We start from the raw sequence: 27605 nt of genomic DNA, 5'->3' as shown, positions 1-27605 counted from the left end.
TTGTGCAAGGCCTACCTGTTATATTCTTTCCTACCTTCTTATTTTCAAAGTTGACCAAGATGTGATGGCTTTTAGTATAAAAGTACAGTTGAAAAGGGGCCTCAAAATTAGTGACTGCAATATTTTAAGATTAAGTCAAAATGGATGTATTTGGAGATATAAATCTGAGCTTACTTAACCTTTGCGATTCTATTTGCTATGTGTGCTTTTGATACTAATCTCTTTAATCATTGATTTATTTTCTATAAATTAATTTGTCTAAACATACTTTAAAAATGCATCAACAAATAGTAATTTGCATGTTAATAAAAGCTTTATTAAACCCTCAAGGGGGGAAATTGATTGAAATACACCATTTTCAAAAATTTTTTGTTAGAACTAAAGCTTATTTTTTTTCCCCTTTTGGTAATGTTGCTTTGGGAAGCTCTTAATTCTGTTGAATTCAAAGAAACTTCATCAAAATGTCAGTGATAATCTGTGGTGATGAGCTTTGTTGGTGATTAAGTTGCCTTTTTTTCACTTTAATGTATTATAACATAATAATGTATAATTGAAGATGTATAACGGGGGTTGAGGGATGTTTGTTTCATTTCTTAATTAAATATTCGAATTGGTCCAGTTGGTTTAACTTGATTAGGCTTGTTTATACCAGTGTGGGAAATGAAATGGTTATTAGATCTCTTGAAAGCTCTCAAGGTCTAATAACCTCCTGAATTTTTGTTTGATTTTTTTTCTTCTTTTTTATTTCTTGAGTATAGATAGTAAAGGCATTTTTGAAAGGAAAGATACTGAAAGCTAGGAACAAGCAAGTATTTATATGAGGAAAAATATGGTGATTGCTAAATAGAAAGCCTCAGCTTGGAGTTCCTTCCTTTTGTGCTTGGGGATAAGAGATGATAATATCCCTATTAATACTGTTCATTGACACATGTGCAACTTACATAGGAATTTATAATTTTTAGTTTTTTCTCAATTCTACAATTCTTTGAAGTAATATTATACTTTATTTATATAACAGAAAACTGAGGCAGAAAATTGAGTAACTTGAGATTTTCATAATTGGCAAGTTAAAGAACTAGGATTTAAACCCAGTTCATCTCAGTTTGGAATCTGCTATGTGACTTCTGTAGTTTGTGAGCGAGTGCATGGATATTATTAAACCACAGTTTTAATCTTTTGTATAACCTAGACCGGGAAGAAAATAAGACTGTTGCATTCTTGCTCTCTGAAAGCACATGTTGCACCACAAGTGTCACAATTAAGACAGAGTAACTTCAGATTATCATCAAAATATGGAGGAAATTTACTGGTATAGTAGGATGCAGACACTAAGCTAGTGTCATATGGATTTCATGGTTAATTAGTTTACTCTCACCCATTTTTCTCTAATCTTTTTTCTTTTTGTATTTATGATAGAATGTTTATAATAGTGTTAATATTGGTGAACAAAATTAACTGCTCCCTCAACAACAAAGTCTATTTTAGTTTTCACTTCAGTCACATTTTTTTTTTTTTTTTGGTTTTTGGGCCACACCCGGTAACGCTCAGGGATTACTCCTGGCTATGTGCTCAGAAGTTGCTCCTGGCTTGGGGGACCATATGGGACACCGGGGGATCGAACCAAGGTCCGTCCAAGGCTAGCGCAGGCAAGGCAGGCACCTTACCTTTAGTGCCACCGCCCGGCCCCTTCAGTCACTATTTCTTTCCCCAATCCTATCCGTCTTACCCTCTTATCCCCACCTCTTGAATTCTATAATCAAGCAGCATTTCTATAATCGAGGTCTTAAGGGTTTGTTATTTTTTGAATATCATTCTTGCTTTCTTTGTATACCACATAGAAGAGAAATCATCTGGTATTTGTATTTCTTTCTCTGACTTCTTTCTTTCCTTACTGATTTTGGGGCCACATCTGGAGGTGCTCAGGGGTTACTCCCAGTTCAGTGTGTGTTTGAGGATTAGGAGAGCCATGCCGTGCTAGATTGAACCTAGACCTTAAACTTGAAAAACATGTCTTAACCCTCTGAGCTATCTTCCCCATCCCCTTAGATAAACTGCTCACACCCCATCTATTTTGTAGCAAAAGGCAAGAGGTTTTTTTTTGTTTTTGCCACACCCTGTAACGCTCAGGGGTTACTCCTGGTATGCGCTCAGAAATTGCTCCTGGCTCGAGGGACCATATGGAACTCGGGATCAAACAAAGGTCCGTCCTGGATTGGCCACATGCAAGGCAAATGTCCTACTGCTCTACTATCACTCCGGCCCCCATAATCTAGCTTTTACGCTAAGTCCTGTGTGAATATAGGTGTACATCTATCCTTACACATTAACAACTTAGTATTTGGGATTAGGATAAATACGAAGAATGGGATTTGTTTCATATGGGATGTTGATTTTTTTTTTTTTTTTATATTGAGAAGTCTCCATGTTGTTTCTCATAGAAGTTGACATTTCTTTGGGTTTTTGTTAGCTTGTTTTGGTTTCTGGGCCACACCCAGTGGTGTTCAGGGGTTACTCCTGGCTCTGCCTAGAAATCACTCATGGGAGACAATGGGGACCATGTGTGGGATGCCAGGGATCGAACCCGGGTCCGTCCCAGGTCATTCGAGTGTATGGTAGCACCCAACCCACCGTGTTATCGCTCTGGCCCCAGAAGTTGACATTTCTACCAATACTAAAAGAGGGTCCCCCCATGGCCCCATCAACACTGGTTAGTTATGTGCCAGTTTCACTGGTGGGAGGTAAAACCTCATTGTTTTGATTTCCATTTCTCTGATAAGTTATTATAAATTTTTATTTGTATGCCTTTTGACTATATTTTAAGATAGTATCCCTATTTTTTGGTGTGACTGGTTTTATTTGGGTTGTTGCATTTTGTGAATGCTTTAGTATCTTGAACCCTTAACCTTATGAATTTTGTGCAAATATTTTCTCCCATTTTATTTCAGCATATTTTCTCTCATAGTGCAAAATCATTTTTAGTTTGATGTAGTCCCTGCTTGCTTATTTTACTTTTGTTTTCATCCAGTGGTGTCATTGAAGCTGCCTCTGGGGTTGGTTGATAAGGAGAATTCTGCCTATATTTCTTTCAAAGTATTTTATATTATTATTAAGTCATTATCTGCTTAATTCAAAGTATTAATAACAGGTGAATTTGTTACGAAAATTTTAGAGCTTTTTTTTTTTTTTAACTTGGTAATGTGGGAGTTGGTTGCTGAAGAAGTAGAAAAATAAATAAAAAAATGAGCCGTAGAGGTGTAGATAGAATGGTAGTACTCTTATCTTGCCTGCAGTCCATATTTTGATCCCTGGCACTGCATATACCTCACTGAGCACTGCCAGGAGTAATCCTTGAACACAGAGCCCTTGACATCAGTGGGTAAGGCCCAGCTCCACTCTTAACTTCCTAAGAAAAAAATTCAAGAAATAATCAATTTTGTTTTGTGGCCATACACAGCAATGCTGAAGGCTTATTCCTGGTTCTGTGCTCAAGGATCACTCGTGGTGCTGCTCCTGAGATCTATTCTGGGTTGGCCTTGTACAAGGCAAGCATTCTTACCTGCTATGCTCTCACTCTGGCCTCAAGAAATACTTAAATTGTCACATACACACACCCACACTCTGTTTTTGTTTTTGTTTTAGTTTTTGGGTCACACCCGGCGGTGCTCAGGGGTTACTCCTGGCTTTCTGCTCAGAAATAGCTCCTGGCAGGCACGGGGACCATATGGGACACCGGGATTCGAACCAACCACCTTTGGTCCTGGATCGGCTGCTTGCAAGGCAAATGCCGCCATGCTATCTCTCCGGGCCCCACACTCTGTTTTTAACTAAAAACAAAATGAGGGCTACCACCACTCATGCTAAGCTATATAGGCTTTGGGTAGTTCCTTCGTATGTTGTGAAAATTAACCTGTTGTTGCTTTTGTTAGAAACATGCTATGGAAAATAGCATGATCTCTCTTGATTTACATCTCAACTTTGTTTATTGATATCAGCTAATGGGAAAGTGAACAAATGCTAAATTCTTTAAATTGCATTTAGTATAACTTTTTAATATGTTAAAACCTTATTATATTTTGATACTAACTTTACAGATCCTTCTGCTGATGAATTGAGAAAATTAATGATGTTGCATGGAGGACAGTATCATGTTTATTATTCCAGATCCAAAACAACACACATTATTGCCACAAATCTTCCTAATTCCAAAATTAAAGAATTAAAAGGGGAAAAAGTAATTCGGCCAGAATGGATTGTGGAAAGGTAAGTTTAATTTTTAGTTTTAAATATTAGAAAACTTTGAATAGAGAACTGAAAATACCAAATGCCGCAAACTAGGGCCCTCATCCCTACGTGGCCATGGAAATGGGTATAAACCCTCGAGAGGACCATTAGGTAGAAAGTGCTGGAGTTGAGGCCTGTATACACCAAGCAAAGAAGCAAGTTTTATAATGATATTTCTTTTTTTAAGATGTAAAATTAAAAAAAAAGAAAACTTTATATTTCTATTAAAATATATTTAATTTATATTACCTCTTAAGGTTAAAAAGTAATTAGTGCTAAGAAATACTATCATTTTTTTTGTTGTTTTGTTTTGTTTCTGGGGCAAACCTGGCAGCAGTGCTCAGGGGTTGCTCCTGGCTCTGCTCAGTAATCACTCTTGGCAGGCACAGGGACCATATGGGATACAGGGAATGGAATTTGAGTTCGTCCTAGGTCTGCTAAGTGCAAAGCAAATGCCCTAATGCTGTGCTATCGCCCCAAGAAATACTATTATATCCTTTAATCTCACATTAATTATTCGGGTTCTAAATTTTGATATTCCATAAATTGGTTTGGTTTGGTGTTTGGTTTGCTGGATCTTGCTACCTAAGTTACATGAGGAAAGATACCTCAAGTAAGCCACAGCAATCAGTGATGGGCAGAGACTGAGTAAGCATGTTTTTACTCATTCAGCATATATATAGGAGTTCTGTGTACTTGGAAAATATTAATAAACAAAACAAATGTCTTTCACCCCTTGGAGGTTACATTCTGTTAGAGGTAATAGACATTAAGCTATATACCTAGCATAAGTAAGTTATATTTCACTTAATACATACTAAGGAGAAAAAAAGACAGAGTAATGGGCGTGGTGATAAGAAGAACAATTGGTAATATTATTAAAATCTGTTCTTTTTTTCTACTGTTGGTTTGGATATGTGTTGTATATCAGTGGTGACCATTCATGTGAACTTAATGAATTTAAGGATCGCATGTGTAGTCCTGGTGAAAATTATGATTGATAATATATTTGAGTAGTTGTTAGGTTTGACAGTTAAAACTGAAAAGACTAAAATTTAAATTTTTGTTTTGGGGCCACAACTGGCAGTGCCAGGACCTACAAGGCTCTTGGCTTGGGATCACTTGGGGAACCATATGTGGTGATGGAAATTGAAGCTGGAATGGCTGTCAAAGCAAGTGCCCTTCCTGCTGTACTCTATGGTCCCTAAAATTCTAATCTGCAATCATTGTCTGAAAGTATGGTCAGATTTTGGCACACCTAGCTGTGTTCTGGGGTAATCTTGGCTCTGTGCTCAGAGATCAGTTCTTTACTCCCAGCTCTGACAATCATTCAGATCTCTCTCTCTCTCTCTTTCTCTTTTTCTTTTTCTCTTTCTCTCTCTCTCACTCTCGCTCTCTCTCTCCTCTCTCTCTCTCCTCTCTCTCTCTCTCACCACCTCCCCATTTCCTCTCCCTATTGAAAAATTGGATTTTTAGAATTAATCTTTTTCTGACTTATTTGGGAACTTTTTTTTTTTAAGCTTATTATAAGGTGAGTTTGCCATATAGAAATTTGTCATTTTGAGTAAATCTCTTTTTCTCTCCTCCCCTCCCCTCTTCTCTATCACTACTCTTTATCTCTCTCCTCTTTCTCTTGCTGCTTGAGTATACATCTTACTACAGAAAGAAATTTCTGTGTCTGCGGTCATAGTGTATAAGCCTTTATAATCAGAAACCCTGTTTTGATTACACTGTAATCTTGATCTTGCTAATCTCTTCTTCATGGCAATCATCTTTTATTTAAAACATATTAGCTGTGTGATGAATGATACATGATACTCCCTTTTATAATTAGTTTTCCTGTTTTTTAGTTTATGCAGCTTTATAAAGCAACTACCACTTATAATTGTGTGGGTGCTTGCTTTTCTTTGAGTAGAATTCCCTGGTGTCTGTGCATGTGCTGGTAAACTTGAGTTACTGTAGACATGATTATAGAGGCCACTGCTTCTTAGAGGCTGGAAATCCTTTAATGAGAAGCCTGTGTACATTAGTTATAATTTAAGATTATTTTAGTGAAACCTTTGCTCCATCAGTCTTGTATTTGCATATAGTATAAGTTTAGTTTTTCTTATGATAATCTTTGTCTCGACAGTATAGTACTGAGATGTAAGATGTGAAGAAACTGCTGATTCATTGTTCTGCCTCATCAGCCATAAGGAGGGTCTTAGAGCCCAATTAAAAATATTTTCTTTTGCAGTTCTTTTTTTTTTTTTTTTTTTTTTTTTTTGGTTTTTGGTTTTTGGGCCACACCCAGTAACGCTCAGAGGTTACTCCTGGCTATGCGCTCAGAAGTCGCTCCTGGCTTGGGGAACCATATGGGACACCGGGGGATTGAACCGCGGTCCGTCCAAGGCTAGCGCAGGCAAGGCAGGCACCTTACCTCTTGTGCCACCGCCCGGCCCCTCTTTTGCAGTTCTTAATAAATGTTTTATACAGATTGAATCTTTTGGTGGGGGAGTGGCGTGGGGGCATACCTGACTGTGACCAGAGGTTACTCCTGGATCTGCACTCAGGAATCACTTCTGGCTTTTGGAGGACTTAGGACCATATGGTATGCCAAGGACCCAGTGTGCAAGGCAAGAGTCCTGCCTGCTCATATTGAGTCTTGTAGCACAAATATCTGTCCCCCTGTGGTTAACGTTCTCATAAGGATGTCCTGTGAGCTAAGAGATGCTGCTTTGCCACTGGTTTATGCTACTGGAGGGATTGCTGGGTCTGACTGACTTCTGGTCAGTTTGCTTTTTAATTTACCTCTTTAATGTTATTTTATATATTGTATACCTATTATTTACATCTCATGCTTCAGATTTTACTTTTTGTTTATTTGATTGTTTTTTGCTTTTGGGCCACACCTGGCTCTGTATTCAGGCATCATTCCTGGCAGTGCTCCTTATGGGATGCCGGGTATTGAACCTAAGTTGGCCACCTAGGCAAACACCTTTCCTGCTATGCTATTGCTCTGGCTCAGATTTTTTTTTGGGGGGGGGGGGGTCACATCCAGAGGCACTCAGAAGTTGCTCCTGCAGGCTCAGGGGATCATATGGGATGCCAGGATTTGAAACAGGGTTCATCTTGTATTGGCTACGTGCAAGGCAAATAAAGGTGTTACTGCTTGTGCTGTCACTCCAACCCCCAGATTTTACATTTTTAAATTCACCTAAAATTGGTTGCAGATTCATTTGGCATAGTTGTTTTGTGTTTTTATGCCTTATATCAATATACTTTCATGGAAAATATGGCCATCTCTACTTTCTGATAAAGATTTATTCTAAAAAATACTTTTTATTTTTGGACCTTAGTTTCTGATTTGTCTACTGGCTAGCATATTTTATGTGCAGAATTGTTTTCCTATAAAGAAAATATAATTTGGGGGCCGGGCGGTGGCGCTGGAGGTAAGGTGCCTGCCTTGCCTGCGCTAGCCTAGGACGGACCGCGGTTCGATCCCCCGGCGTCCCATATGGTCCCCCAAGAAGCCAGGAGCAACTTCTGAGCGCATAGCCAGGAGTAACCCCTGAGCGTCACAGGGTGTGGCCCAAAAACCAAAAAAAAAAAAAAAAAAAAAAAAAAAAAAAAAAGAAAATATAATTTGTAATTAAATTGGAATCAGATTTATATGAGGGGCAGTAGCAATACTACAGAGGGTAGGGCATTTGCCTTGCATGCAGTTAATCTCAGCTTGATCTCAGCCTGGCATAGCTTTTCTGGGGTAATAGGACAAAACAATATCTAAATAGATAAATAAATTGCTTTCTTGGATTGAGTGTCCACTCTATTATATAGACTATAAACTCGTATATGTATGTGTGTATATATATATATATATATATACAGAATATATTTTTATATACTTAGAAAGCTTAATGTAAGTCATGTAGTGTTTGGTTTTTTTAAATTTTGATGTGAGGGCTGGAACGATAGCACAGCGGTAAGGCATTGCAACCAACACAGGACTGACAGCGGTTCGAATCCCAGCATCCCATGTGGTCTCCTGAGCCTGCCAGGGGTGAATTCTGAGCACACAGCCAGGAGGAACCCCTGAGCGTCACCAGGTATGGCCCCCTCCCCCCCAAATAAGTTTTGATGTGGCTCTTTTTATTTTTTGGTAAGAATTACAGATAGAGGGGCTGAAACAATAGTATAGTGGCTAAGGTGCTTGCTTTGCAAACAGTTGTCCTGAGTTTTGTTCCTGGTGTCCCATATAGTCCCCTGATCTTCCAGAAGTAATTCCTTAGCACAAAGCTGGAAAGTAACCCCCAAGCATTGATTGCTAAGTTTGCCCCCAAACCAAAAAACACGTATATGTATAGGCTGATAAAAGATAGAACAGTTCCTTTGTTCTTTTTTTTTTTTTTTTTTTTTGGTTTTTGGGTCACACCGGCATTGCTCAGGGGTTACTCCTGGCTGTTTGCTCAGAAATAGCTCCTGGCAGGCCCGGGGGACCATATGGGACACCAGGATTCGAACCAACCACCTTTGGTCCTGGATCAAACGCCGCTGTGCTATCTCTCCCTCCGGGCCCAGTTCCTTTGTTCTTAATAGAAACAGTGGCATTAGAAATTATTGGGGCCGGAGAGATAGCATGAAGGTAAGGCATTTATTTGCCTTGCATACAGAAGGTCGGTGGTTCAAATCCCAGCATCCCATATGGCCCCCCGAGCCTGCCAGGAGCGATTTCTGAGCATAGAGCCAGGAGTAACCCCTGAGCGCGGCCAGGTGTGACCCAACCCCCCCCCCAAAAAAAAAAAGAAATTATAAAAGTTTAATCTTCAAGAGACTTTTTTTCAAGAAGAATTTTTAAAATGTCCTTTCAAATATTTCTTTGTCTTATTTATAGATAAATGGATAAAGAATTATTAGGAATGTATGGTTAATCTATATTAAATGTCTTATCTAATATTGTAGTTCATTGACTTTTAGTTGAAGGAGGAAAATAGATACCTCATGAGAAATGGACATAACATGGGTCATAAGTTGAGTGAGGGTCTGAGACACTTTTGGAGGTGATGAGGTGTAGTAACTGTGTACTTCAAACTCATAAATGTGTTGATATTATTATAGATGTGACCTAACCTAACACTAGAAAAAATAATTTTTTTAAATTTAACAAAAGAAATACCATCTTCCCTACACTTGTTCATTTATGAAGAATCCCTTTTCCCACAATTAAACTCTTGGTGTTACTTTCTTTGTTTTAGCATCAAGGCTGGTCGACTTTTGTCCTGCATTCCATATCAGCTGTACAGCAAGCAGTCAAGTGCACAGAAAGGTCTCAACTTTAATCCTGTATGCAAACCCGAGGATCCTGTAGCCGGTCCAAGCAATATAACCAAACAATTCAACAACAGGGTGTAAGTTTGTATGGATTGGGGATACGAGAGTAGGTGTTTAAGCTGTGGAAATGGCTTTCACTTTGCTGAAGAAAAAAATGAAACACCTGACTAGCCATTTATGTAACTAACATTAGTATGTTGAAATATATGTGTGGATATGTCCTTTTATCTTGAAATTTTCATCCATAAAATATAAATATGCTTTTCACTAAATATTAGATTTCTTAAATTATTAGAGGTAAAAATTTTAATGATTTTCCTGAAAGTTTATTTGTATTTAAATGACTTGGTGTCAAGTGTTGCTTTCACAAAAATTAACTATACTCATTACATTTGTATGAGTACTGACATAGAAAGTTATTAAAATTAACCTTTTTAGGTTATTTTTTTATATATTCCTAATTTCATATTACTCCTGAGTATGTAAATACTCATACTCATATGAATAAAAACATAATTGTTGACTCTCAAGATCATGGTATTAGATATTAATCTAGACTTTATTCCATGAGGCTGATTTTTTTAAAAAAATATATTGGTTTAAGCCTTAATTGCAGTAATCCTGGGTAAATTGGCTTCAAAATTAATTGGTATGTTGTCTTAACTTGTATATCAGGTGGTTCATTATCATTAACCTTCTCCTTATTTATTAAATTGTTGGCTTTGGGAATTGGATATATTTTTTTCAGGAGAGCAGGAATCTAATTAACCTGAGAAGATCCAATATCATTACCTTCTGTAGTTTTTGTTGTCATTCGTTCTTTAATTTGTATTCACTTTAAGCATTTTTTTGGTAGCTTAAAACTTTAATTTTTCTTAGTATGGTTAAAATGTATATTAATAATAAGAAAACCTTCCCAAAAAATAAATTAAAATTTCCTTTTACCTATGCCAAATAAAGTAGAAAATAGTTGTGTTCTCTTTATATTCTTCTTTATGTTTATTTTAGGAAGAACTTTCCTCTTCTTTCCTCTTGAGATTTTACTCTTTTTTTCTATTGTTTGAACCATACCCCATGGAAGTCAGGACCTGGTTCTGCTCTCAGGGATCAATCTTGTCAGGGCTCAGGAATGATAATGGAGTGCTGGAGATGGAACCCAGTTTGGCCACATGTAAGGCAGTGCCCTGCGCTCTGTGCTATTCTCTTGGCCCAAGATTTTACTTCTCATTACTAATTTACTTTCTTGCCTTTTTTCTACCAGCCATGTATTTCCAGTATAACTATTTTTAAAATTTCTTCATCTATGGTCCACTATCTATAGGGAAAAAATTCTTTGTTTTCTGGTCAGTAGATTTTTGTTTATATGTTGGTAATATCTATGTAAAAATCTTTAACATTTACTGAAAGCTAGATTTAAAACTGCTGACTATAACTTGTCATGATTTTTTTTTTTTTTTTTTTTTTGGTTTTTCGGATCAAACCCGTTTGATGCTCAGGGGTTACTCCTACCTAAGCGCTCAGAAATTGCCCCTGGCTTGGGGGGACCATATGGCACGCTGGGGGGATCAAACTACGGTCCTTCCTTGGCTACGCCACCTCACCGGCCCCAATTTTTTTTTTATATCTAATATATATTATACATTTCTTTGAAGTCATTCTGCTACCTTTCTTTCTCTCTTTATCATATGAAATCTCTCAGGCATTCAACAAATTAGGTTTCTTTTCTCCCTCTTTTGTTTTCTATTGATTTTCTTTTTCCTTTTGTTTGTTTGTTTTTGGGTCACACCCGGCAACGCTCAGGGGTTACTCCTGGCTCTATGCTCAGAAATCGCCCCTGGCAGGCATGGGGACCATACGGGATGGCGGGATTCGAACCATCGTCCTGCATGGAAGGCAAACGCCTTACCTCCACGCTATCTCGCAGGTCCCTGAAAGGATTTAACCTACTGAGTTTACTGTCAGAGTCCATGTCATAGTCAGCCAGAGTTGGAAACTAACCAGAAATAGGTGGTAATGTTTTGCATCTGATTCATGATTCATGTGTGACTTTCCTCTGTAGCCAGACTGTCATTACTAATATATCAAATTGCTAATAGAAAGAGAGTCATTGGATACAACTTGGTAATGCATGTTAATTTGCCTAGGTATTGGTACAGTATATGCCTCTATAACTAGATTGATGTTTCCAAGTAGAATGATTTTCTTCATCATTAGTAGATTTTATTAATGTTACTTAAAGCTTTAAATTTACCGACCCAGGTTTGATTGCCAGCATCCCTCATGGTTCACCAGTCTTGACAGGAGTAATTTCCCAGCCTACTAAAGCCAGAAAGAACCCCTGAGTGCTCTTGGGTGTGACATAAAAACAAACAAACTTTAATTCTTTTAAAGTTTCAGTGTAAAGGTTTTCTTTATCATTTAAATTTTTTAAATTTTAAAATAAATTTTTATTTAGTTTTTGTTGATATTACATGATTCTTTATTGCTTCGTTTCAGATTATGGGGTGCTAAATCTTGCCATGTTAAGGGGCTGCTCCTGGCTCTGCACTCAGGAATTATTATGGCAGTGCACAGAGGACAATGTAGGATGCCAGGGTTCTAACTTGGTTTGTGCATGTGAGGCAAATGCTTTACTTGCTGATAGTAGTCACTCCAGCTCATTATTTAAATGATTCTTGTAAACATGAAAGAACTTTCTCTTTGTCATTACTTTGTCATCATTACCAAGCAAACATCTAGGGTATGGTTTAGCATAGGTCCTGCATTTATTATTACTTGTCACTGAGAAAGTTGGTCCAGATGGTCTGTCTTGAACTTCCTGGCAACTAAAATAAACTTCTCAGAAATGAAATGCCATTTTCTGTCCTAGGTAGGGCAACCATCTTCATTATTTTAAGTATCAATTTTTTTACCCAATTACTCATAAATCTTCTCCTGACTTTTTATCTACTTGTACAACAGGCCCCATTAATTGGTTAATGAATCTAATCTCATTCTTTTCCTGAGTTAATTTAACTGATGTTAGAATGGTAGTAGCAATATTGCATTTCACATATGAATAATACTCTACTTGATAAAACTACAACTACAAATTCAGATAATATTCACTTCTTTTGGTGGTAATTATTCATATTTTATTAATTTACCCTGATTTTTTTTTTTACTACTACCTAATTTTTCTTCAACTTAAAAGTGATTTTTGGGAGCTGGGCGGTGGCGCTAGAGGTAAGGTGCCTGCCTTGCCTGCGCTAGCCTTGGATGGACTGCAGTTCGATCCCCCGGTGTCCCATATGATCCCCCAAGCCAGGAGCGACTTCTGAGCCCATAGCCAGGAGTAACCCCTGAGCATCACTGGGTGTGGCCCAAAAACAAAACAAAACAAAAAAGTGATTTTTGTATGTCTTGAGGGAATCTGTGTGACGTTACATAGAAATAAATAGATTTAAAATGAGGATAATGTTCTAGAATTTTCCTAGTTACTTTGCTTCTTTAAACATTTTCTTTCATTGGATATGTATACTAGAAAGTAAAATTTTTGGCACAGTTTTTTGGTTTTTGAGGTAGAATATATACTGAAGAAGTTTAAGAGTTGTTTTATCCTGTAAGTCATTTATTGATTTAAATCACTTTCTTGCTTTAGAAATCACATAATTAAGAAGATTGAGACAGAAAATGAAGTCAAAGTCAATGGTGTGAACAGTTGGATTGAAGAAGATACAGATGATGATGACTTTGGTTTTATGGAGCTGGAGCAGATTTCTCCAGAAAAGCAAAATGGAATTTTGCATCACAGAGACAGCCCTGCCATTTTTAATGGCCATCCCCACGGTTATAATGGTGCCTTAAAGATACAGGATTGTGTGGAGCCCACGGGCAATAGTGTTGCTGATCGGCTTTCTCCAGATCTTGCCCCAGAAGAGAAGGTCGAGAAAAGCAGCACTGACTTTAGAGACTGCAGCATGCAGCAGCTACAACAAAGCACCAGAAACACAGACGTATTGCGTAATCCACACAGAACTAATTCCCCCTCATTATCACCTTTGCACAGTACCACTAAGATAAATGGTGCTCACCACTCCACTGTTCAGGGGCCTTCAAGCACAAAAAGCACTTCTTTAGTACCTGCTGCTAGCAAAGCAGCACCGTCAGTGCCATCGAAACCTTCAGACTGCAATTTTATTTCAGACTTCTATTCTCGATCAAGACTACATCACATATCCACGTGGAAGTGTGAATTGACTGAGTTTGTCAATACCCTACAAAGACAAAGTAGTGGGATCTTTCCGGGAAGGGAAAAGTTAAAAAAAATGAAAACAGGCAGGTCCGCACTTGTTGTAACTGACACAGGTAGATACTTACTAAAATTGTCTTCTTAAGATATAATTATGCTTGATCATTGTATTCTTAAATTAATTGGTAGTCTAATCAATACTGCCCTCCTAATAAGTTTCTAGGACTGTCAGGTTCTGTTATTTACCATCATAATAGAATAGCATTCTTATTCACAGAAAATCACTTTTACAAATTTAGGTTTTTAGAGCTAATTGAAGTTTTTTTAGATAATCTACACAATAAGAAATTTGGGATTGTGAGCCTTTTGTTTCTCAGAACCGTACATGGTTGATATTTTGAACTGTGTAAAATATAATTTGTATTTTATTCAGTGCTTAAGATCCTGTAAAAATGAGTTGGTTTGGTAAGAGTGTTGATTTCTAGAAATTTGCATCTTAATTTTTAAATAAGTAACTTGAATTAGTAGTTATTGTAATTATAATAGTAAACTTGAGTGAAAGAGGTTAAGTATTTTCACATTTAAGTAGATTGGTTAGTTGATTTTGCTTTTTAATATTTTCTTATCGAAAACAAAACCAACAATAACAGGCTTTATAACTGTGCCAAATATAAATTTAGTATTTGGTGATTTAGTTGCTTACAACTTTTGTGAAACCTATTTCAGGGAGGATTTCAGAGATGATTTGATACTACCTTTTTATTTGTTGCAGTGAAAACAAGGATAGATAGGAACTTCTATTCCTGTCATCTGCACTTGAGTGACAGAGCCTCTGCGTGTTTGTTTTTTTCTGTTATGTTTTGCTGTGTTTGATACATTTCTAAATGCATTTTTGTCATTAAATATTTCAGTATTATGTTTTAGGTACTAGGTTGTCTATTAATTATACTTTGATTCTAAAGTTTACTTAAGTTTGAAAACTTCAAAAATCTCTTAGAATTTCCAGGAATTCCATGAGTTTCCTGAATGAATAAAATGAGTAATTTTTATCTATATGAAAAAAAATCTGTAATAGAATTTGCTAAGTCATTACAATTGAAATATTTTAAAGCCACCATTATTTTGGAGTTGTCTACATTATGCATATATTTAATATTTTATACAGCAAAATGATTTTAAATGTTTATCACAAATCATTTCATGAGCTAAAAGAGGTTAGTAAGGAAGTGCATGGCTTTAGAATGGCATAGGTTGAGTCCTGGTCTTAACTCTGCTCCTCTTTTGATGCATGAGTGAGATAGTTCACCTCTCTGAGTGTCAGTTTTCTCTTGACAGAAGAATGATAGATAGTCCAGATTGCTCACCTTGTGGAGTTGTGAGCTTAAAAAAATAAAATGAACAAAGGCTCGGTGCCTTGCACAATTTGAGAAATCAGGTAAATACCTTATCCTATTGCAGTTTGGTAAGTGGAGTGGTCCAGATCTTTTTGGGGGAATATATGTTTTTTGGAACCTTTTTATGAAAACTGCTAGTACTAATATTCTTGAGTTTGTCAGAGGAATATTTCTTTATGAAATCAACTTTTAGTAAGCTCAGAGTTTTTTTCCCCCAAGACATAGATATCTTGGAGGACCAAGGGATAGGCCAACCATTCTTTACCATATATAAAGTTCTGTTCCTGATTATACTAGATTTAAGGTAACTTATATAAATTCTATGAAGCTTATGATAATTAAAAACTAGAGTGCAGGGGGCGGAGAGAGAGCATGGAGGTAGGGTGTTTGCCTTACGTGCAGAAGGACAGTGGTTTAAATCCCAGCATCCCATATGGTCCCCCGAGCCTGCCAGGAGTAACCCCTGAGCATTGCCAGTGTGACCCAAAAACAAAACAAACTAGAGTCCATAGGAAGAGATACCTTCTTAAAAGTGGTGTTCATCCTTCAGAGTGGATGTGTTTATGTTAACGGCTTAAGGAGAAAAATGTTACTTATGCACATTTCTGCTTAGTAGACTATTTTAAAGTGTGTATGTTTATAACATACATGGCTTGATTACTGAAATCATCCTTCCTGAGATTGAATATCTGCTGAACTTCTTACTGGTTCTATAATTTATAAAAGCTATTAATTAAAAAAAGCTATTAATCTCCAAAATGGAGATAAGATTTTTTTAGTTCAAATGTTTTTGAGAATTCAAGTTAATACCTGCAAATCTCTTTAAAAAAGAGTCTGAGAACCTACTAGGCACTCAGTAATGGTGATGGTGTGGGGCTGAACACATGCTTCGATATATAAGACCTGGTTCAGTCCCTAGCCTCATATGGTCATTGGATCACCAGAGGGGAATGATTTGCCAGCATAGCTGGTGACCCAGTACCCAATATGATGACCCATAGCATAGTGACCCAATACTTCCCACACCCAGTTCCCAGAATAGTAGTTTTATTGGTATTTATTAAGGTTTATAGACTACATATAACTTTAGATTATTAGACTTTGATTTAGATCACTAGTTCTAAAATTACTTAGTCTCTGCTTGTGGCTAAATATATGAAAGCATATATAATAATAGCACACACACTTTTAAGATAAGCATTTAGACAAGCTGTTAGAAACCCCATTATTGCATAGAGACTAGGAAAACCTGATATTTCTGTAATTAATGTTTGGTAACTAAGTTTATTTTTAAATTTTCCAATGTTCTCAATTTTCATCTGAAGATGAAATTGAGTTGTAGAAAAAAAACAACTTGAATAGATTTTGTATTTTTTAAACTTTCCCTTCTTGTAAGCATTCAAAAATATAATTTCTAAGATTGGTTAGGCCTGACTTTTTAATATTAAAAATTACTTTGGGATTTGAAAATTCTCTTTTTTATCCTTTTAGGAAATATGTCAATGAGCTCACCCAGACATCGGAGCTGTATAATGCATGTTGATATGGATTGCTTCTTTGTATCAGTGGGTATACGAAATAGACCAGATCTAAAAGGTATTCTTGCTTATGTCTTAAGAAACTCAATGTATTGTTTTAAATATATTTTAATATTTTAAGGAATCAAAAAATTAATAATACTCTTAATTTCTCTTTGCAAAATCAATACCTGCCTCCAAGTTTCTGCACTTCATTTTCAAGAAAATTTATGAAATTAGAAAAGCTTTTTTTCTCCCTGAAGAGTTAAAAACTTTGAGAACCAGAGTGATAGTTAAGTGGATAGCGCACTTACCTTGCATGCTGCTAACCTAGGTTTGATCCCTGGCATTCCTTATGGTCCCCTGAGCACTGTCAGAAATGATTCCTTTGAGTGCAGACCCAGGAGTAACATGAGCATTTGCTAAGTGTGCTTCCCTACCTCTCCCCTCCCTCAAAGAAAAAGATTTCAAGACTTTTGGGAATGATACTCTTATTTAGTTGAAGGATTTGTCATCTAAGACTTATGTAGACAGGAACCTAATGTCTCTATGACTTGGGCCATTGTACTTTCTCTTGAATAAAATATTTGTTTATTGAGCTGGAGACAATACAGGGGTTAAGGATCTTGTCTTGGGCCCGGAGAGATAGCACAGCGGCGTTTGCCTTGCAAGCAGCCAATCCAGGACCAAAGGTGGTTGGTTCGAATCCCGGTGTCCCATATGGTCCCCCGTGCCTGCCAGGAGCTATTTCTGAGCAGACAGCCAGGAGTGACCCCTGAGCAATGCCAGGTGTGTCCCAAAAAACAAAAAACAAAAAAAAAAAAAAAAAGGGATCGTCTTGCATGTCGTCAACCCTGATTTGGTCCCTGGTTTTACATATAGCTCTCTGAGCAAAGCCAGTAATGATCCCTAAAACACAGAATCAGGAATAAGCCCTGTGTACTGTTGGGTATGGCCCTAAAAGCAGAAAAAAGCGCCAAGTAGTAGATCATACTCTTTGTAGTGAACATTTCCGGCTTTCTGGTGGTAGAATAGTTTTCTTTTATTGAATATTGCCAAATGTGATGCTCAGTCTTTATAATAATTATTTGTTAGGAAATCAATACTTTTTAAATCTATGAAAATAATTTTGTGGAATTTTTAACAGTTCTGAATCTGAAATAACTTAGTACTACTGTCTGAGAGTTATTTCCTTAAGAGGAAGCATAAGGGTAGGAGCAATAGCACAGTGGTAGGGTGTTTGCCTTGCACATGGCCAGCCCTGGATGGATCCCAGTTCAATTCCTGGCATCCGATATGGTCCTTCAAGCCTGCCAGGAGTGACTTCTGAGCTCAGAGCCAGGAGTAACCCCTGAACACCTCTGGGTGTGACCCCAAAAAAAATTTGGGGGGCATAAATGCTATGGATGAAATAGTTTTATTTTTGTCATGAATAGTTGGAACAAAGTGTTTGAAATATTGAAAAGTTGACGATCGTCCTCACAACATATTTACTTAGTAAAATGCATGTGAATCACCTATAGTTTGTAAGGTTTATAATTGTCCTATAACTTAAAAACACAAGTATATAGCAGATGAGTGAAAATTAGAAGTACCGGGCCCAGAGAGATAGCACAGTGATGTTTGCCTTGCAAGCAGCCGATCCAGGACCAAAGGTGGTTGGTTCGAATCCCGGTGTCCCATATGGTCCCCCGAGCCTGCCAGGAGCTATTTCTGAGCAGACAGCCGGGAGTAACCCCTGAGCACTGCCAGGTGTGGCCCAAAAACCAAAAAAAAAAAAAAAAAGAAAGAAAATTAGAAGTACCATACACTTAATGTTGGTCAGATTGTGGTTCCTCTGTATGTATTTCTCTTACTATATTGAAATTGAAAGATTAGTTGTATGTTACTCTGCTTTTCTGATTTAAAAAAAAATAAATAAAAGGTAAGACCTAGGAATAGCTATTGTTTTTCCTTACCCCTTCAATCTGAATCTAGAATTCACATTGCTTTTTCTGTTTCAAAAAGGTGGAATACACGTATACTATTGACAGTCCTTAAAATTAATTCGTAAAAATAAATAGGTCAATACCTGAATACAACTTTGTTTGTTTGTTTTTGGGTCACATCTGGCCACACTCAGGGGTCACTCCTGGCTCTATGCCCAGAAATTGTTTCTGGCAGGCTCATAACCTGCCAAACCACCATCCTTCTGCATACAAGGCAAACGCCCCACCTCCATGCTATCTCTCCGGACCCCCTAAATACAATTTTTTGTTTGTTTGTTTTTGGGTCACGCCCGGCAGCACTCGGGTTACTCCTGGCTCTATGCTCAGAAATTGTTCCTGGCAGGCTCAGGATGCTGGGATTCGAACCACCGACCTTCTGCATGTAAGGCAAATGCCTTACCTCCATGCTATCTCTCGCCTCCCCCCCCAATATACAATTTTAAAAACAAAGTTAATTTAAAAAATTATGTTTTGAGGCCAGAGTGACAGCAGAGCTGGTAGTGTTTGCACACAGCTGACCCAGGTTGATCCCCAGCATCCCATAAGGTCCCCCTGAGCCTGCCAGGAGTGATTTCTGAGTGCAGAGCCAGGATAACCCCTGAGTGCTGCTGGGTGTGGCACAACCCCCTCCCCAAAATATGTTTTCAGGAATTTTTTAATAATGTTTCAGTGTTGTTAACATTCCTGTACTTAAATATTAATGTAGTTTTGCTTCATTTTTACAGGAAAACCAGTGGCTGTTACAAGCAACAGAGGAACAGGAAAGGCACCTTTACGTCCTGGTGCTAACCCCCAATTGGAGTGGCAGTATTACCAGAATAAAATCCTGAGAGGCAAAGCAGGTACAGATCGAGAGGTCTCTTTGAAGTCCTAGTATTCCTGTAGAAGACTATTGGGATACTTGTTACAGGAATGAAGAAAGAGTTGAGACCTCTTCATTCAAGGCTTGTCATTTAAGGGTATCTGTGAATTCTTAAAGAAAAATATAAATGTAATACAAGTGAGAAATAGTTACTTATAGTTATGCTTTGTTGAATTTGGTGATGCTATTTTTGTGAAAGTGAATATTTACAAAGATATGATATTACAAATCTCGAATTGGTAAAAATCACATTTTGTGGAAACCTTTAAGTTTTGAATTATAAGTTTGATTACTCATCATGGTAAGGTTAATAGAATTCTTATTGCTGAAGATTTGTATGAGGCAGTAAAATAAAAGTATTGAATATTCTTGAATATAAGCTGACCCGAGTATAAGCCAACCCCCCTAAAAACTGGGAAAACTTAATGACTTGAGTATAAGCCGAGGTAGAAAATTCAGCAGATGCTGGCAAATTTCAAAAAATAAAAATATTGGGGCTGGAGAGATAGCATGGAGTTAAGGCGTTTACCTTGCATGCAGAAGGTTGGTAGTTTGAATCCTGGCATCCTATATGGTCCCCCGAGCCTGCCAGGAGTGATTTCTGAGTGTAGAGCCAGGAGTAACCCCTGAGCGCTGCCGGGTGTGACCCAAAACAAACAAACAAAATATATATATATAAACCCAAAGAATTACAGTAATTGAGGAATCAGTAGGTTAAATGGTTTTCAATATTTATTGCTAAAGAAAAACTCTAAATTAACAACAGTAACCTTAAAACTTTAAATAAAGTGCAGAAAACTGTACCTTAACAGGTCATCAAGCTAAGTCACAAAGGTTAAAATTCTTCAAAACTGAATTCCTCCTTCTCATCATCTGTATGTCCAAACAGAGCTTCAGCTGTCTGATGTGAGGGTAATCAGCATAGACCTTGTCATCATCACTGAGTTTGCAGGTAGCATCATCACTGCTGTCAGTCTCGTACAAAGTGCAGACAGAATATTGTGGGTTAAATAGTTCAGTGGCATACAATTCAGTTCAGCCGCCTACCTCTTCAGCTCAGCCGAGACTTGTAGACTGAGTTGAAGCATGACCCCCTCCAGCAGATCGTAGAAGACAACTGGAGCCTACATGCATGCTCACCAAATTAAATAACCTATATGACTCGAGTATAAGCTGAGTTTGAGATTTTTAACGGAAAAATTTTGCTTATACTTGAGTATACATGGTAGTAAAGATTTATTGCAGTTAGAAGATAAACATCAGCAATTACACCCCCTTTTTTAAATGTTCAACTTTTTTCATAAAAATAGTTATGCTTATAGCTTTTGAATTTTTATTTTATTTTTTTTGTTTTTTTTGGGGGGCCACACCCGTTTGACGCTCAGGGGTTACTCCTGGCTATGAGCTCAGAAATCGCCCCTGGCTTGGGGAGACCATATGGGACGCCGGGGGATTGAACCGCGGTCAGTCCTACGCTAGCGCTTGTAAGGCAGACACCTTACCTCTAGCGCCACCTTCCTGGCCCAGCTTTTGAATTTTAAATAATACTAAAATCAAAAATATATTTATTATAATATTTTTCCTCTGGGTAAATTATCTGAGATATATTTGCATAACATTTTAAGTTTTCAATATTGATCAGTTTCTCATGGATGGTCTACAAATCAAAACTTATGTAATTTTTTTTACAAAAATGTTATTGATCAGATGTAGTTCAGAATTAGATAACAGCCTGGAATAGAGCATATGTAGCTTAGTTTCATTCCATTTATCTTAGTGACCAAGTTTTCAGTTCTAAAGCTTCAGGCTTATTTTAGAAGTATCTTTCTGAAATATGCTGAGGTAAATAAAGTCACTGGATAGCTCTGAGAAACTTAATTTGCGATTAGTGTTTTGGTGGTGATCTAGTATGTTGTGTTAAGAAGATTGTTGTCACATGCCTTTCATGTTTATAGGTGTCTTCCAGATTGGAGTATTCTGGTATCGTTTCCTAAACATGTTTTGTTTTTTTTGTCTGTTTTGATTATTTTGGTCTTTTTGGGATTCTAACATTTTTGTGTCTCATGATTATCTCTGAGGGTAGTTAAGATTAAGATTTGGTTGTTTTGTGGAATTTGACAATATAGGTTGTTTCTTAAGTAAGTACCAATAGTATGATTTTGTTTTGTTTTATGTGTATTGGTACTAAAAATGAAATTGTAGGTTCTAGATAAAAGTGGATCACTTAAATGCGTAGTTCTTCTTGCATATTGGGCACTCAATAAAACTTAATGAAAATTAAAATCAGGACAATGCCTTATTGCTCAGTTATTCAGTGCTTGGAGTTTCTCTGTGGTTGAACTCATTTTAGCAGTTTATATTTGAGTTTAGCCCAGGCAAGCACACATTGCTATGGTGTAGCAAGGGAGCTAGTATTATTTTGTCTTTGCTTTCTTCATAGATGAGCTGATCTTCAACATCTGGTAGCAGAATGCTCTTGCTATATAATTTGTTGTCTTCAGTCAGTTTAGTCATTGGATTTTTATATTAGGAAGCCTTTGTTTTTTGCATATCTTCCACTGCTAGGTTTGAGTAGTTAGGAGAAACTGGCATCTCATTAGCCTTTAAAATAGTCAGAAGAGGTTTTTTTTGTGACTAGAAAACATGACATTTTTATTTTTACTTTCTTTGACTTAATGTCATTTACTCTCAAGTCCTAAGCCTTTTTACTTATTAGAATATACTAAAATATTTTCTGCCATCAAGCTTGCACTTTATTATATAAAGTTTAGTTGCAGTTAGGCTTACATTTCAAACTTGTTTTCAATACCATTGTCTTTCCTTCTAATTTGCTGATTTCTTTTTCTGGGTCCATATTGAACATGACACCAATTCTTTGGGGTTTTTTGTTTGTTTTCTGTTTGTTTGTTTGTTTTTGGGTCACACCTGCCAATGCTCAGGGGTTACTTCTGGCTCTCTGCTCAGAAATTGCTCCTAGCAGGCACGGGGGACCATATAGGATGCCAGGATTTGAACCACTGTCCTGGATCGGCTGTGTGCAAGGCAAATGCCCTGCCATGGCTGCAACAATTTTTTTTTTGTTTTTGAACCACACCCAGTGACTCGGGTTACTCCTGCCTATGCACTCAGAAATTGCTCCTGGCTTTACACCAATTCTTTTTTTTGGGGGTGGGGGGTGGGGGTTTGGGCCACACCCGGTGAAGCTCAGGGGTTACTCTTGGCTATGTGCTCAGAAGTTGCTCCTGGCTTGGGGGACCATATGTGACGCAGGGGGATCCAACCGCGGTCCGTCCTAGGCTAGCGCTGGCAAGGCAGACTCCTTACCTCTAGTGCCACCACGCCGGCCCCTACACCAATTCTTTTTAAATAATTTTTTTTTATTGGATCACAGTGAGATAGTTAGAAATTTGTTTGTGATTGAGTTTCAGTCATACAATGTCCATCACCCATTCCTTCACCAGTGCACATGTCCCGACATCAATGTTCCTACTTTGCTTTTATCCCTTCTCCTTGCCTGTCTCAATGGCAGTCTCTCCTCTCTCTCTCTCTCTCTCTCTCTCTCTCTCTCTCTCTCTCTCTCTCTCTCTCTCTCTCTCTCTCTCTCTCTCTCAAGATCAATGATACAAATTCTTAAAATATTTACAGTCTATTTAGGACTTAGAGTCTTGGGCTTCTGTATACTAGAATTAACAAGCAAGTTGAGTTCTGATATTTTGGCAAGTATTATACAAAGTTTTAGAAATAATAGCATCTTTAAGTCCTTTTATACTTTATTTTATTTCATATCCGAAGCCTGTCTAATCAGACCTGCATAGGCAGAGACTAATCTATCCATGGCTTCCTTTGGAAGCTGAGCCATACTTAGCAATTACCTTCTCACTAATTGTCTTTTATATGGAATTTTTTATACACAAGACTCATGGTTGGGGCCTTTTATTCCTTCCTGGAGTATAGGATTCAAATGTTTCCTATTCTTCAACAACTTCAATTTTCATTCTAAAGAACAACAGTTTTAAAATTCGTATTAGTCATAGATTTATTCTCAGCGATTTCTTTTTCACAGACTTGGGTCCTGGCCTCTGATTTCTCCAACCGTTCCTCCACATTCTCCATGTGCCCGTCTAGTTTGTCAAGTTTTGATGAGCAGTTCTTCACTTTGCCCTCCATCAGGACAGTGTGCCCCTGCATTTCCTTGAATCTCTCACAGAAGCAACTCACTCCGCTCGTGGAGGGATCACCCAGTCTGCAGCACTGTGGAAAAGGTCAGCCAGCCCCATGAAGAAAAACTTGAGGGGCTGCCCCTCAGGGAGGGCATCAAGTGCAGGAACCACAGGCACTAATCTTAGCTTGAGCATGATTTTCCTGTGATTTTTCTTTTTTTAGAAAAAATATTATTTAGCCCTTCAGACATGTCACGTAACCCTCAAACTTTGAAGGCACAACTAACTCATGGTTATACTTTTGAAAGACCACTAATTGTAGCTATCATGCTTCACTTCTTCTATTCCTAATCATATTTTTGTTTCTGTTTTAGTAGCAGCCGCTGTGGAAGAGTGATACTGATAATCCTAAAACTCTTAAAGCTTTTTGGTCTAGGATTACTAAAACATTTTAAACTTTTGAGACCCTCCAAGAATGCTAGTCTGCTCTTTTTTTTCCTGAACTTGTCAGTAGTATACATGGAAGTGGTAATAAATAGATCAGAAATCATAGCTCACATTATCTACTGTGCTACTTTTAATTTGATACAAGTAGGATCTGACTCTTAAGATGCCAGTAATTTGAGTTTGATCTTCATTTATGCTTTATATTTAGGTCCTAGTCTCCAGAAATGTTTGTTTGGTTGCATACTTGTGTAAAAGACGTGATGATGATTAGAGTCAAACCAGAAAAAGTTGTTTTAACCAGCAAAACCATATACCTTTGCCATGTAATTCTGGTGGTACAATAGCTTGTTTGATAGTATTTGGAATATTATTTCTGAAATAATTAGAAGATATGTTCTGGTTTGTGTGTTACTTACTGTTAGAGTACTCAAAATAGATTGTTCAGAATTAGCTAATGTGGAATATTGGTCTTATTTTCTAACGCAATATTTCATCATAGAACCACGGATGAAATTGTGGTTTTAGGATATATGTTCTTAAAGAGTTCCTTGGAGCTATGTAATATCCCACGATACCTATAACTGAAATTGTGTTTGAATTTGTTTCTATTACTAGTGGGATTAATGGTGATTAAGGAAGTGAAGTGTTAGGCTAACAGTAGCCTGTCTAGATAGACTATGTGCTTTATGTTCTTGTGTAAAATTTTGCATTTATTTTGGTTATTAAGAGAGACTGATAAAGTAAACTCTTTAGGTTAGAGTTGTTATTCTGTAAAGCAATTGGTATTTTGATTATATTTGAATGTTCTTGATTGAACATGCATTAATGAGTCAAAACTACAATTTCCTGAAAGGGGAATAATGATAGGGACTTCTTATGCTTAGGTAATCTCAGAGGAGCATCTTAAATTTAGGATGAAACACATTATAGCATATGGCCTACTAAATTATCATTAAATCCAGTGACTTTAGGAATTTGATTTTTTGGACATATTAGCTTTTTTAAGTTTCACAGCCAGTTCTTTTAGGGAACAGCAAAGTCAATTGAGTGACTTTTTTTTTTTTTACTGATTATTTACCTTTTCAGTCCTTTTAAAGGCTATAGTAGAGGATTAATATTATTCTTATTATTCTCTTTACTAATATCAAAGATTGTGTTAAAAATGTATTTTTTGGTTTGCTTTATGGTTCACTTCTGGCGGTGCTTAAGCCTTACTCCTAGCTTTGTGCTTAGGAATTACTCCTGGCAATAATTGGGGAACCCTATGCAATACTTGGAGTCAAACTTGGGTCTGCTGTGTGCAAGGAAAGCACCTCTCTGTTAAACCATTTATTTTCCAAGCATACACGGTCATCCTGGCTCTGTGCTCAGAAATTGCTCCTGGCAGGCTCAGGGGATGCTGGGAATGGAACCCAGCATCTGTCCTGGATCGCCATGTGCAAGGCAAACACCCTATGGTTGTGCCATCGTTCTAGCCCCTATCTGTTATATACTCTTGATCTTGCCCTTAAAGGAGTAATTTTTTCTATTGACTTATATTTCTCTTTTGGTATGTTTAAAATGTTTTCAATTTATTATAATTTATTAATAACTATTATAATGCTTTTTATTATATAATTGCTGGTGAAGAAAATAATGAACAAATCATTTTAGAGTTGTACAGTTTATTAAATAATGTTTGAGATTACTGTATTTGGGATTTAGCAAAAGATTTTATCTGAAAAGTAGAGAAAACAAATTACTTGAATCAAAGTTAAGGAAAAATCATTTTTAATATATAATTATTTACTTCATTGTTTTTAAAGCTGAGATACCAGATTCATCAATGTGGGAGAATCAAGATTCTGTACAAACAAATGGAATAGATTCTATTTTGTCAAAGGCAGAAATTGCATCTTGCAGTTATGAAGCACGGTATGTAGAAATCAAATGTAATATCTGCACATAGTTGAATTACTTAATTGTCCAAAAAGTGGGTTTAAATATACTAATCATATTTATGACTTAAATTGGATGTGGAAAGAAATTATTTTTATTTATTCATTTATTTATTTGGTTTTTGGGCCACACCCGGTTGGCGCTCAGGGGCCACTTCTGGCTCTGCGCTCAGAAATAGCTCCTAGCAGGCTGGGGGATCATATGGGATGCTAGGAATCGAACTCGGGTTTGTTCCCAATTGGCTGCATGTAAGGCAAACGCCCTACCATTGTGCTGTCTCTCTGGCCCTAAGAGAAAAGATTTTTAATTTTTTTTATTTCTTTCACAGATATTAGGTAATTCTTAAATCATCTTATTGTCTTTGCAAATCAATAGGTCTTACAGTGGAAACAAAGAAATTGGTTATTGTTATTTTGAAATTATTATCTCTTGGAGAGTGAAATTAAAGTACTAGGGTTTTTTGTTTGTTTGTTTGTTTGTTTGTTTGGGGGTCACACCCAGAGGCTCTCAGGGGTTTTACTCGTAGCTCTGTTCAGAAATCACTCCTGGCAGGCTTGGGGACCATATAGGATGCCAGGGATTGAACCCAGGTCTGTCTAAGGTTGTTTGCATGCCAGGCAAGCATCGTATCAACATCCTACCACTGTGCTATCGCTCCAGCCCCAGTACTAGGTATTTTGTTAATATATTTTTTATTTAAGTAACATGATCATATTTGGGTTACAGTCATAACCAGAATACCCCCCTTCACCAGTGTAACATTACCCCTCCCCCTTCCCATCCCATTCTACTACAGTTATTAAGTTCAGTAAGTTGTATTTTTTTTTCCTTAAAGGATAAGAGTAAAAAAATATAGTAAAGGTGTGATAGTGGCAATCGCCGTTGTTTGCATAGGTCCAGAAAAATGGGGAAAATAGAAAAAAAAATCCTTGACCTGATTACAAAAAGGCCTCACCCCAGAAAGTACTAGGTATTTTTAATAGAGTTTTAATGTTCTTTTACATTCATCATTCCTTTTTGCAACAGAGAAAAAGTCCCTTTTAATTTAAATCTTTAATTTAAATCTTCTAAAGTTAGTGTTTTTAAAATTATTAAAGCTCTTAAGTCACAGACAAATAAATCCATATTGGCAAATCTAATAATCTCACCTAGATTTGCAGGGTTGTCAGTTTGTAATTACAAACTCTATAGGAACAGATAGTAAAGGGTAGGGTGTTTGCCTTGAAAATGGCTGGCCCAGGTTCAATCCCTGGCAACCCATACGGTACCCCTGAACCGCCACGAGTAATTTCTGAATAATTTCAGAGCCAGGAGTAACCTCTGAATGTAGCCCCAAAACAAAACTATTTTTTAGGTTTTTACCTTTTTTTATTTTGGGGTTTGGGGCACTGGTTTATTGCATTTTTATAGTACCTTTACACCCTAATTACAATATGCTGGGGGGTTTTTTGTTTGTTTTTGGTTTTTTGGGGGGGTC

At 37.1% G+C, this 27605-nt stretch overlaps 1 protein-coding gene across 1 annotated transcript in view; it reads left to right on the top strand.

Annotated features, from left to right (window-relative positions):
• Positions 1-27605, top strand: part of REV1 (REV1 DNA directed polymerase) — a 104986-nt gene that overhangs the window by 41418 nt on the left and 35963 nt on the right. Inside the window, exons 4-9 of the mRNA XM_049785042.1 lie at positions 4092-4260; positions 9516-9668; positions 13232-13938; positions 16708-16812; positions 19447-19563; positions 25996-26104. Of these exons, the coding sequence (XP_049640999.1) occupies positions 4092-4260; positions 9516-9668; positions 13232-13938; positions 16708-16812; positions 19447-19563; positions 25996-26104 (1360 nt within the window). The remainder of the gene's footprint in view (positions 1-4091; positions 4261-9515; positions 9669-13231; positions 13939-16707; positions 16813-19446; positions 19564-25995; positions 26105-27605) is intronic.

Source organism: Suncus etruscus, chromosome 12, assembly GCF_024139225.1.
Source record: "Suncus etruscus isolate mSunEtr1 chromosome 12, mSunEtr1.pri.cur, whole genome shotgun sequence".
NCBI classification, from domain to species: Eukaryota; Metazoa; Chordata; class Mammalia; order Eulipotyphla; family Soricidae; genus Suncus; species Suncus etruscus.
Note: the sequence above shows the minus strand (reverse complement) of the source record. Positions and strands in the feature narration are given on the sequence as shown.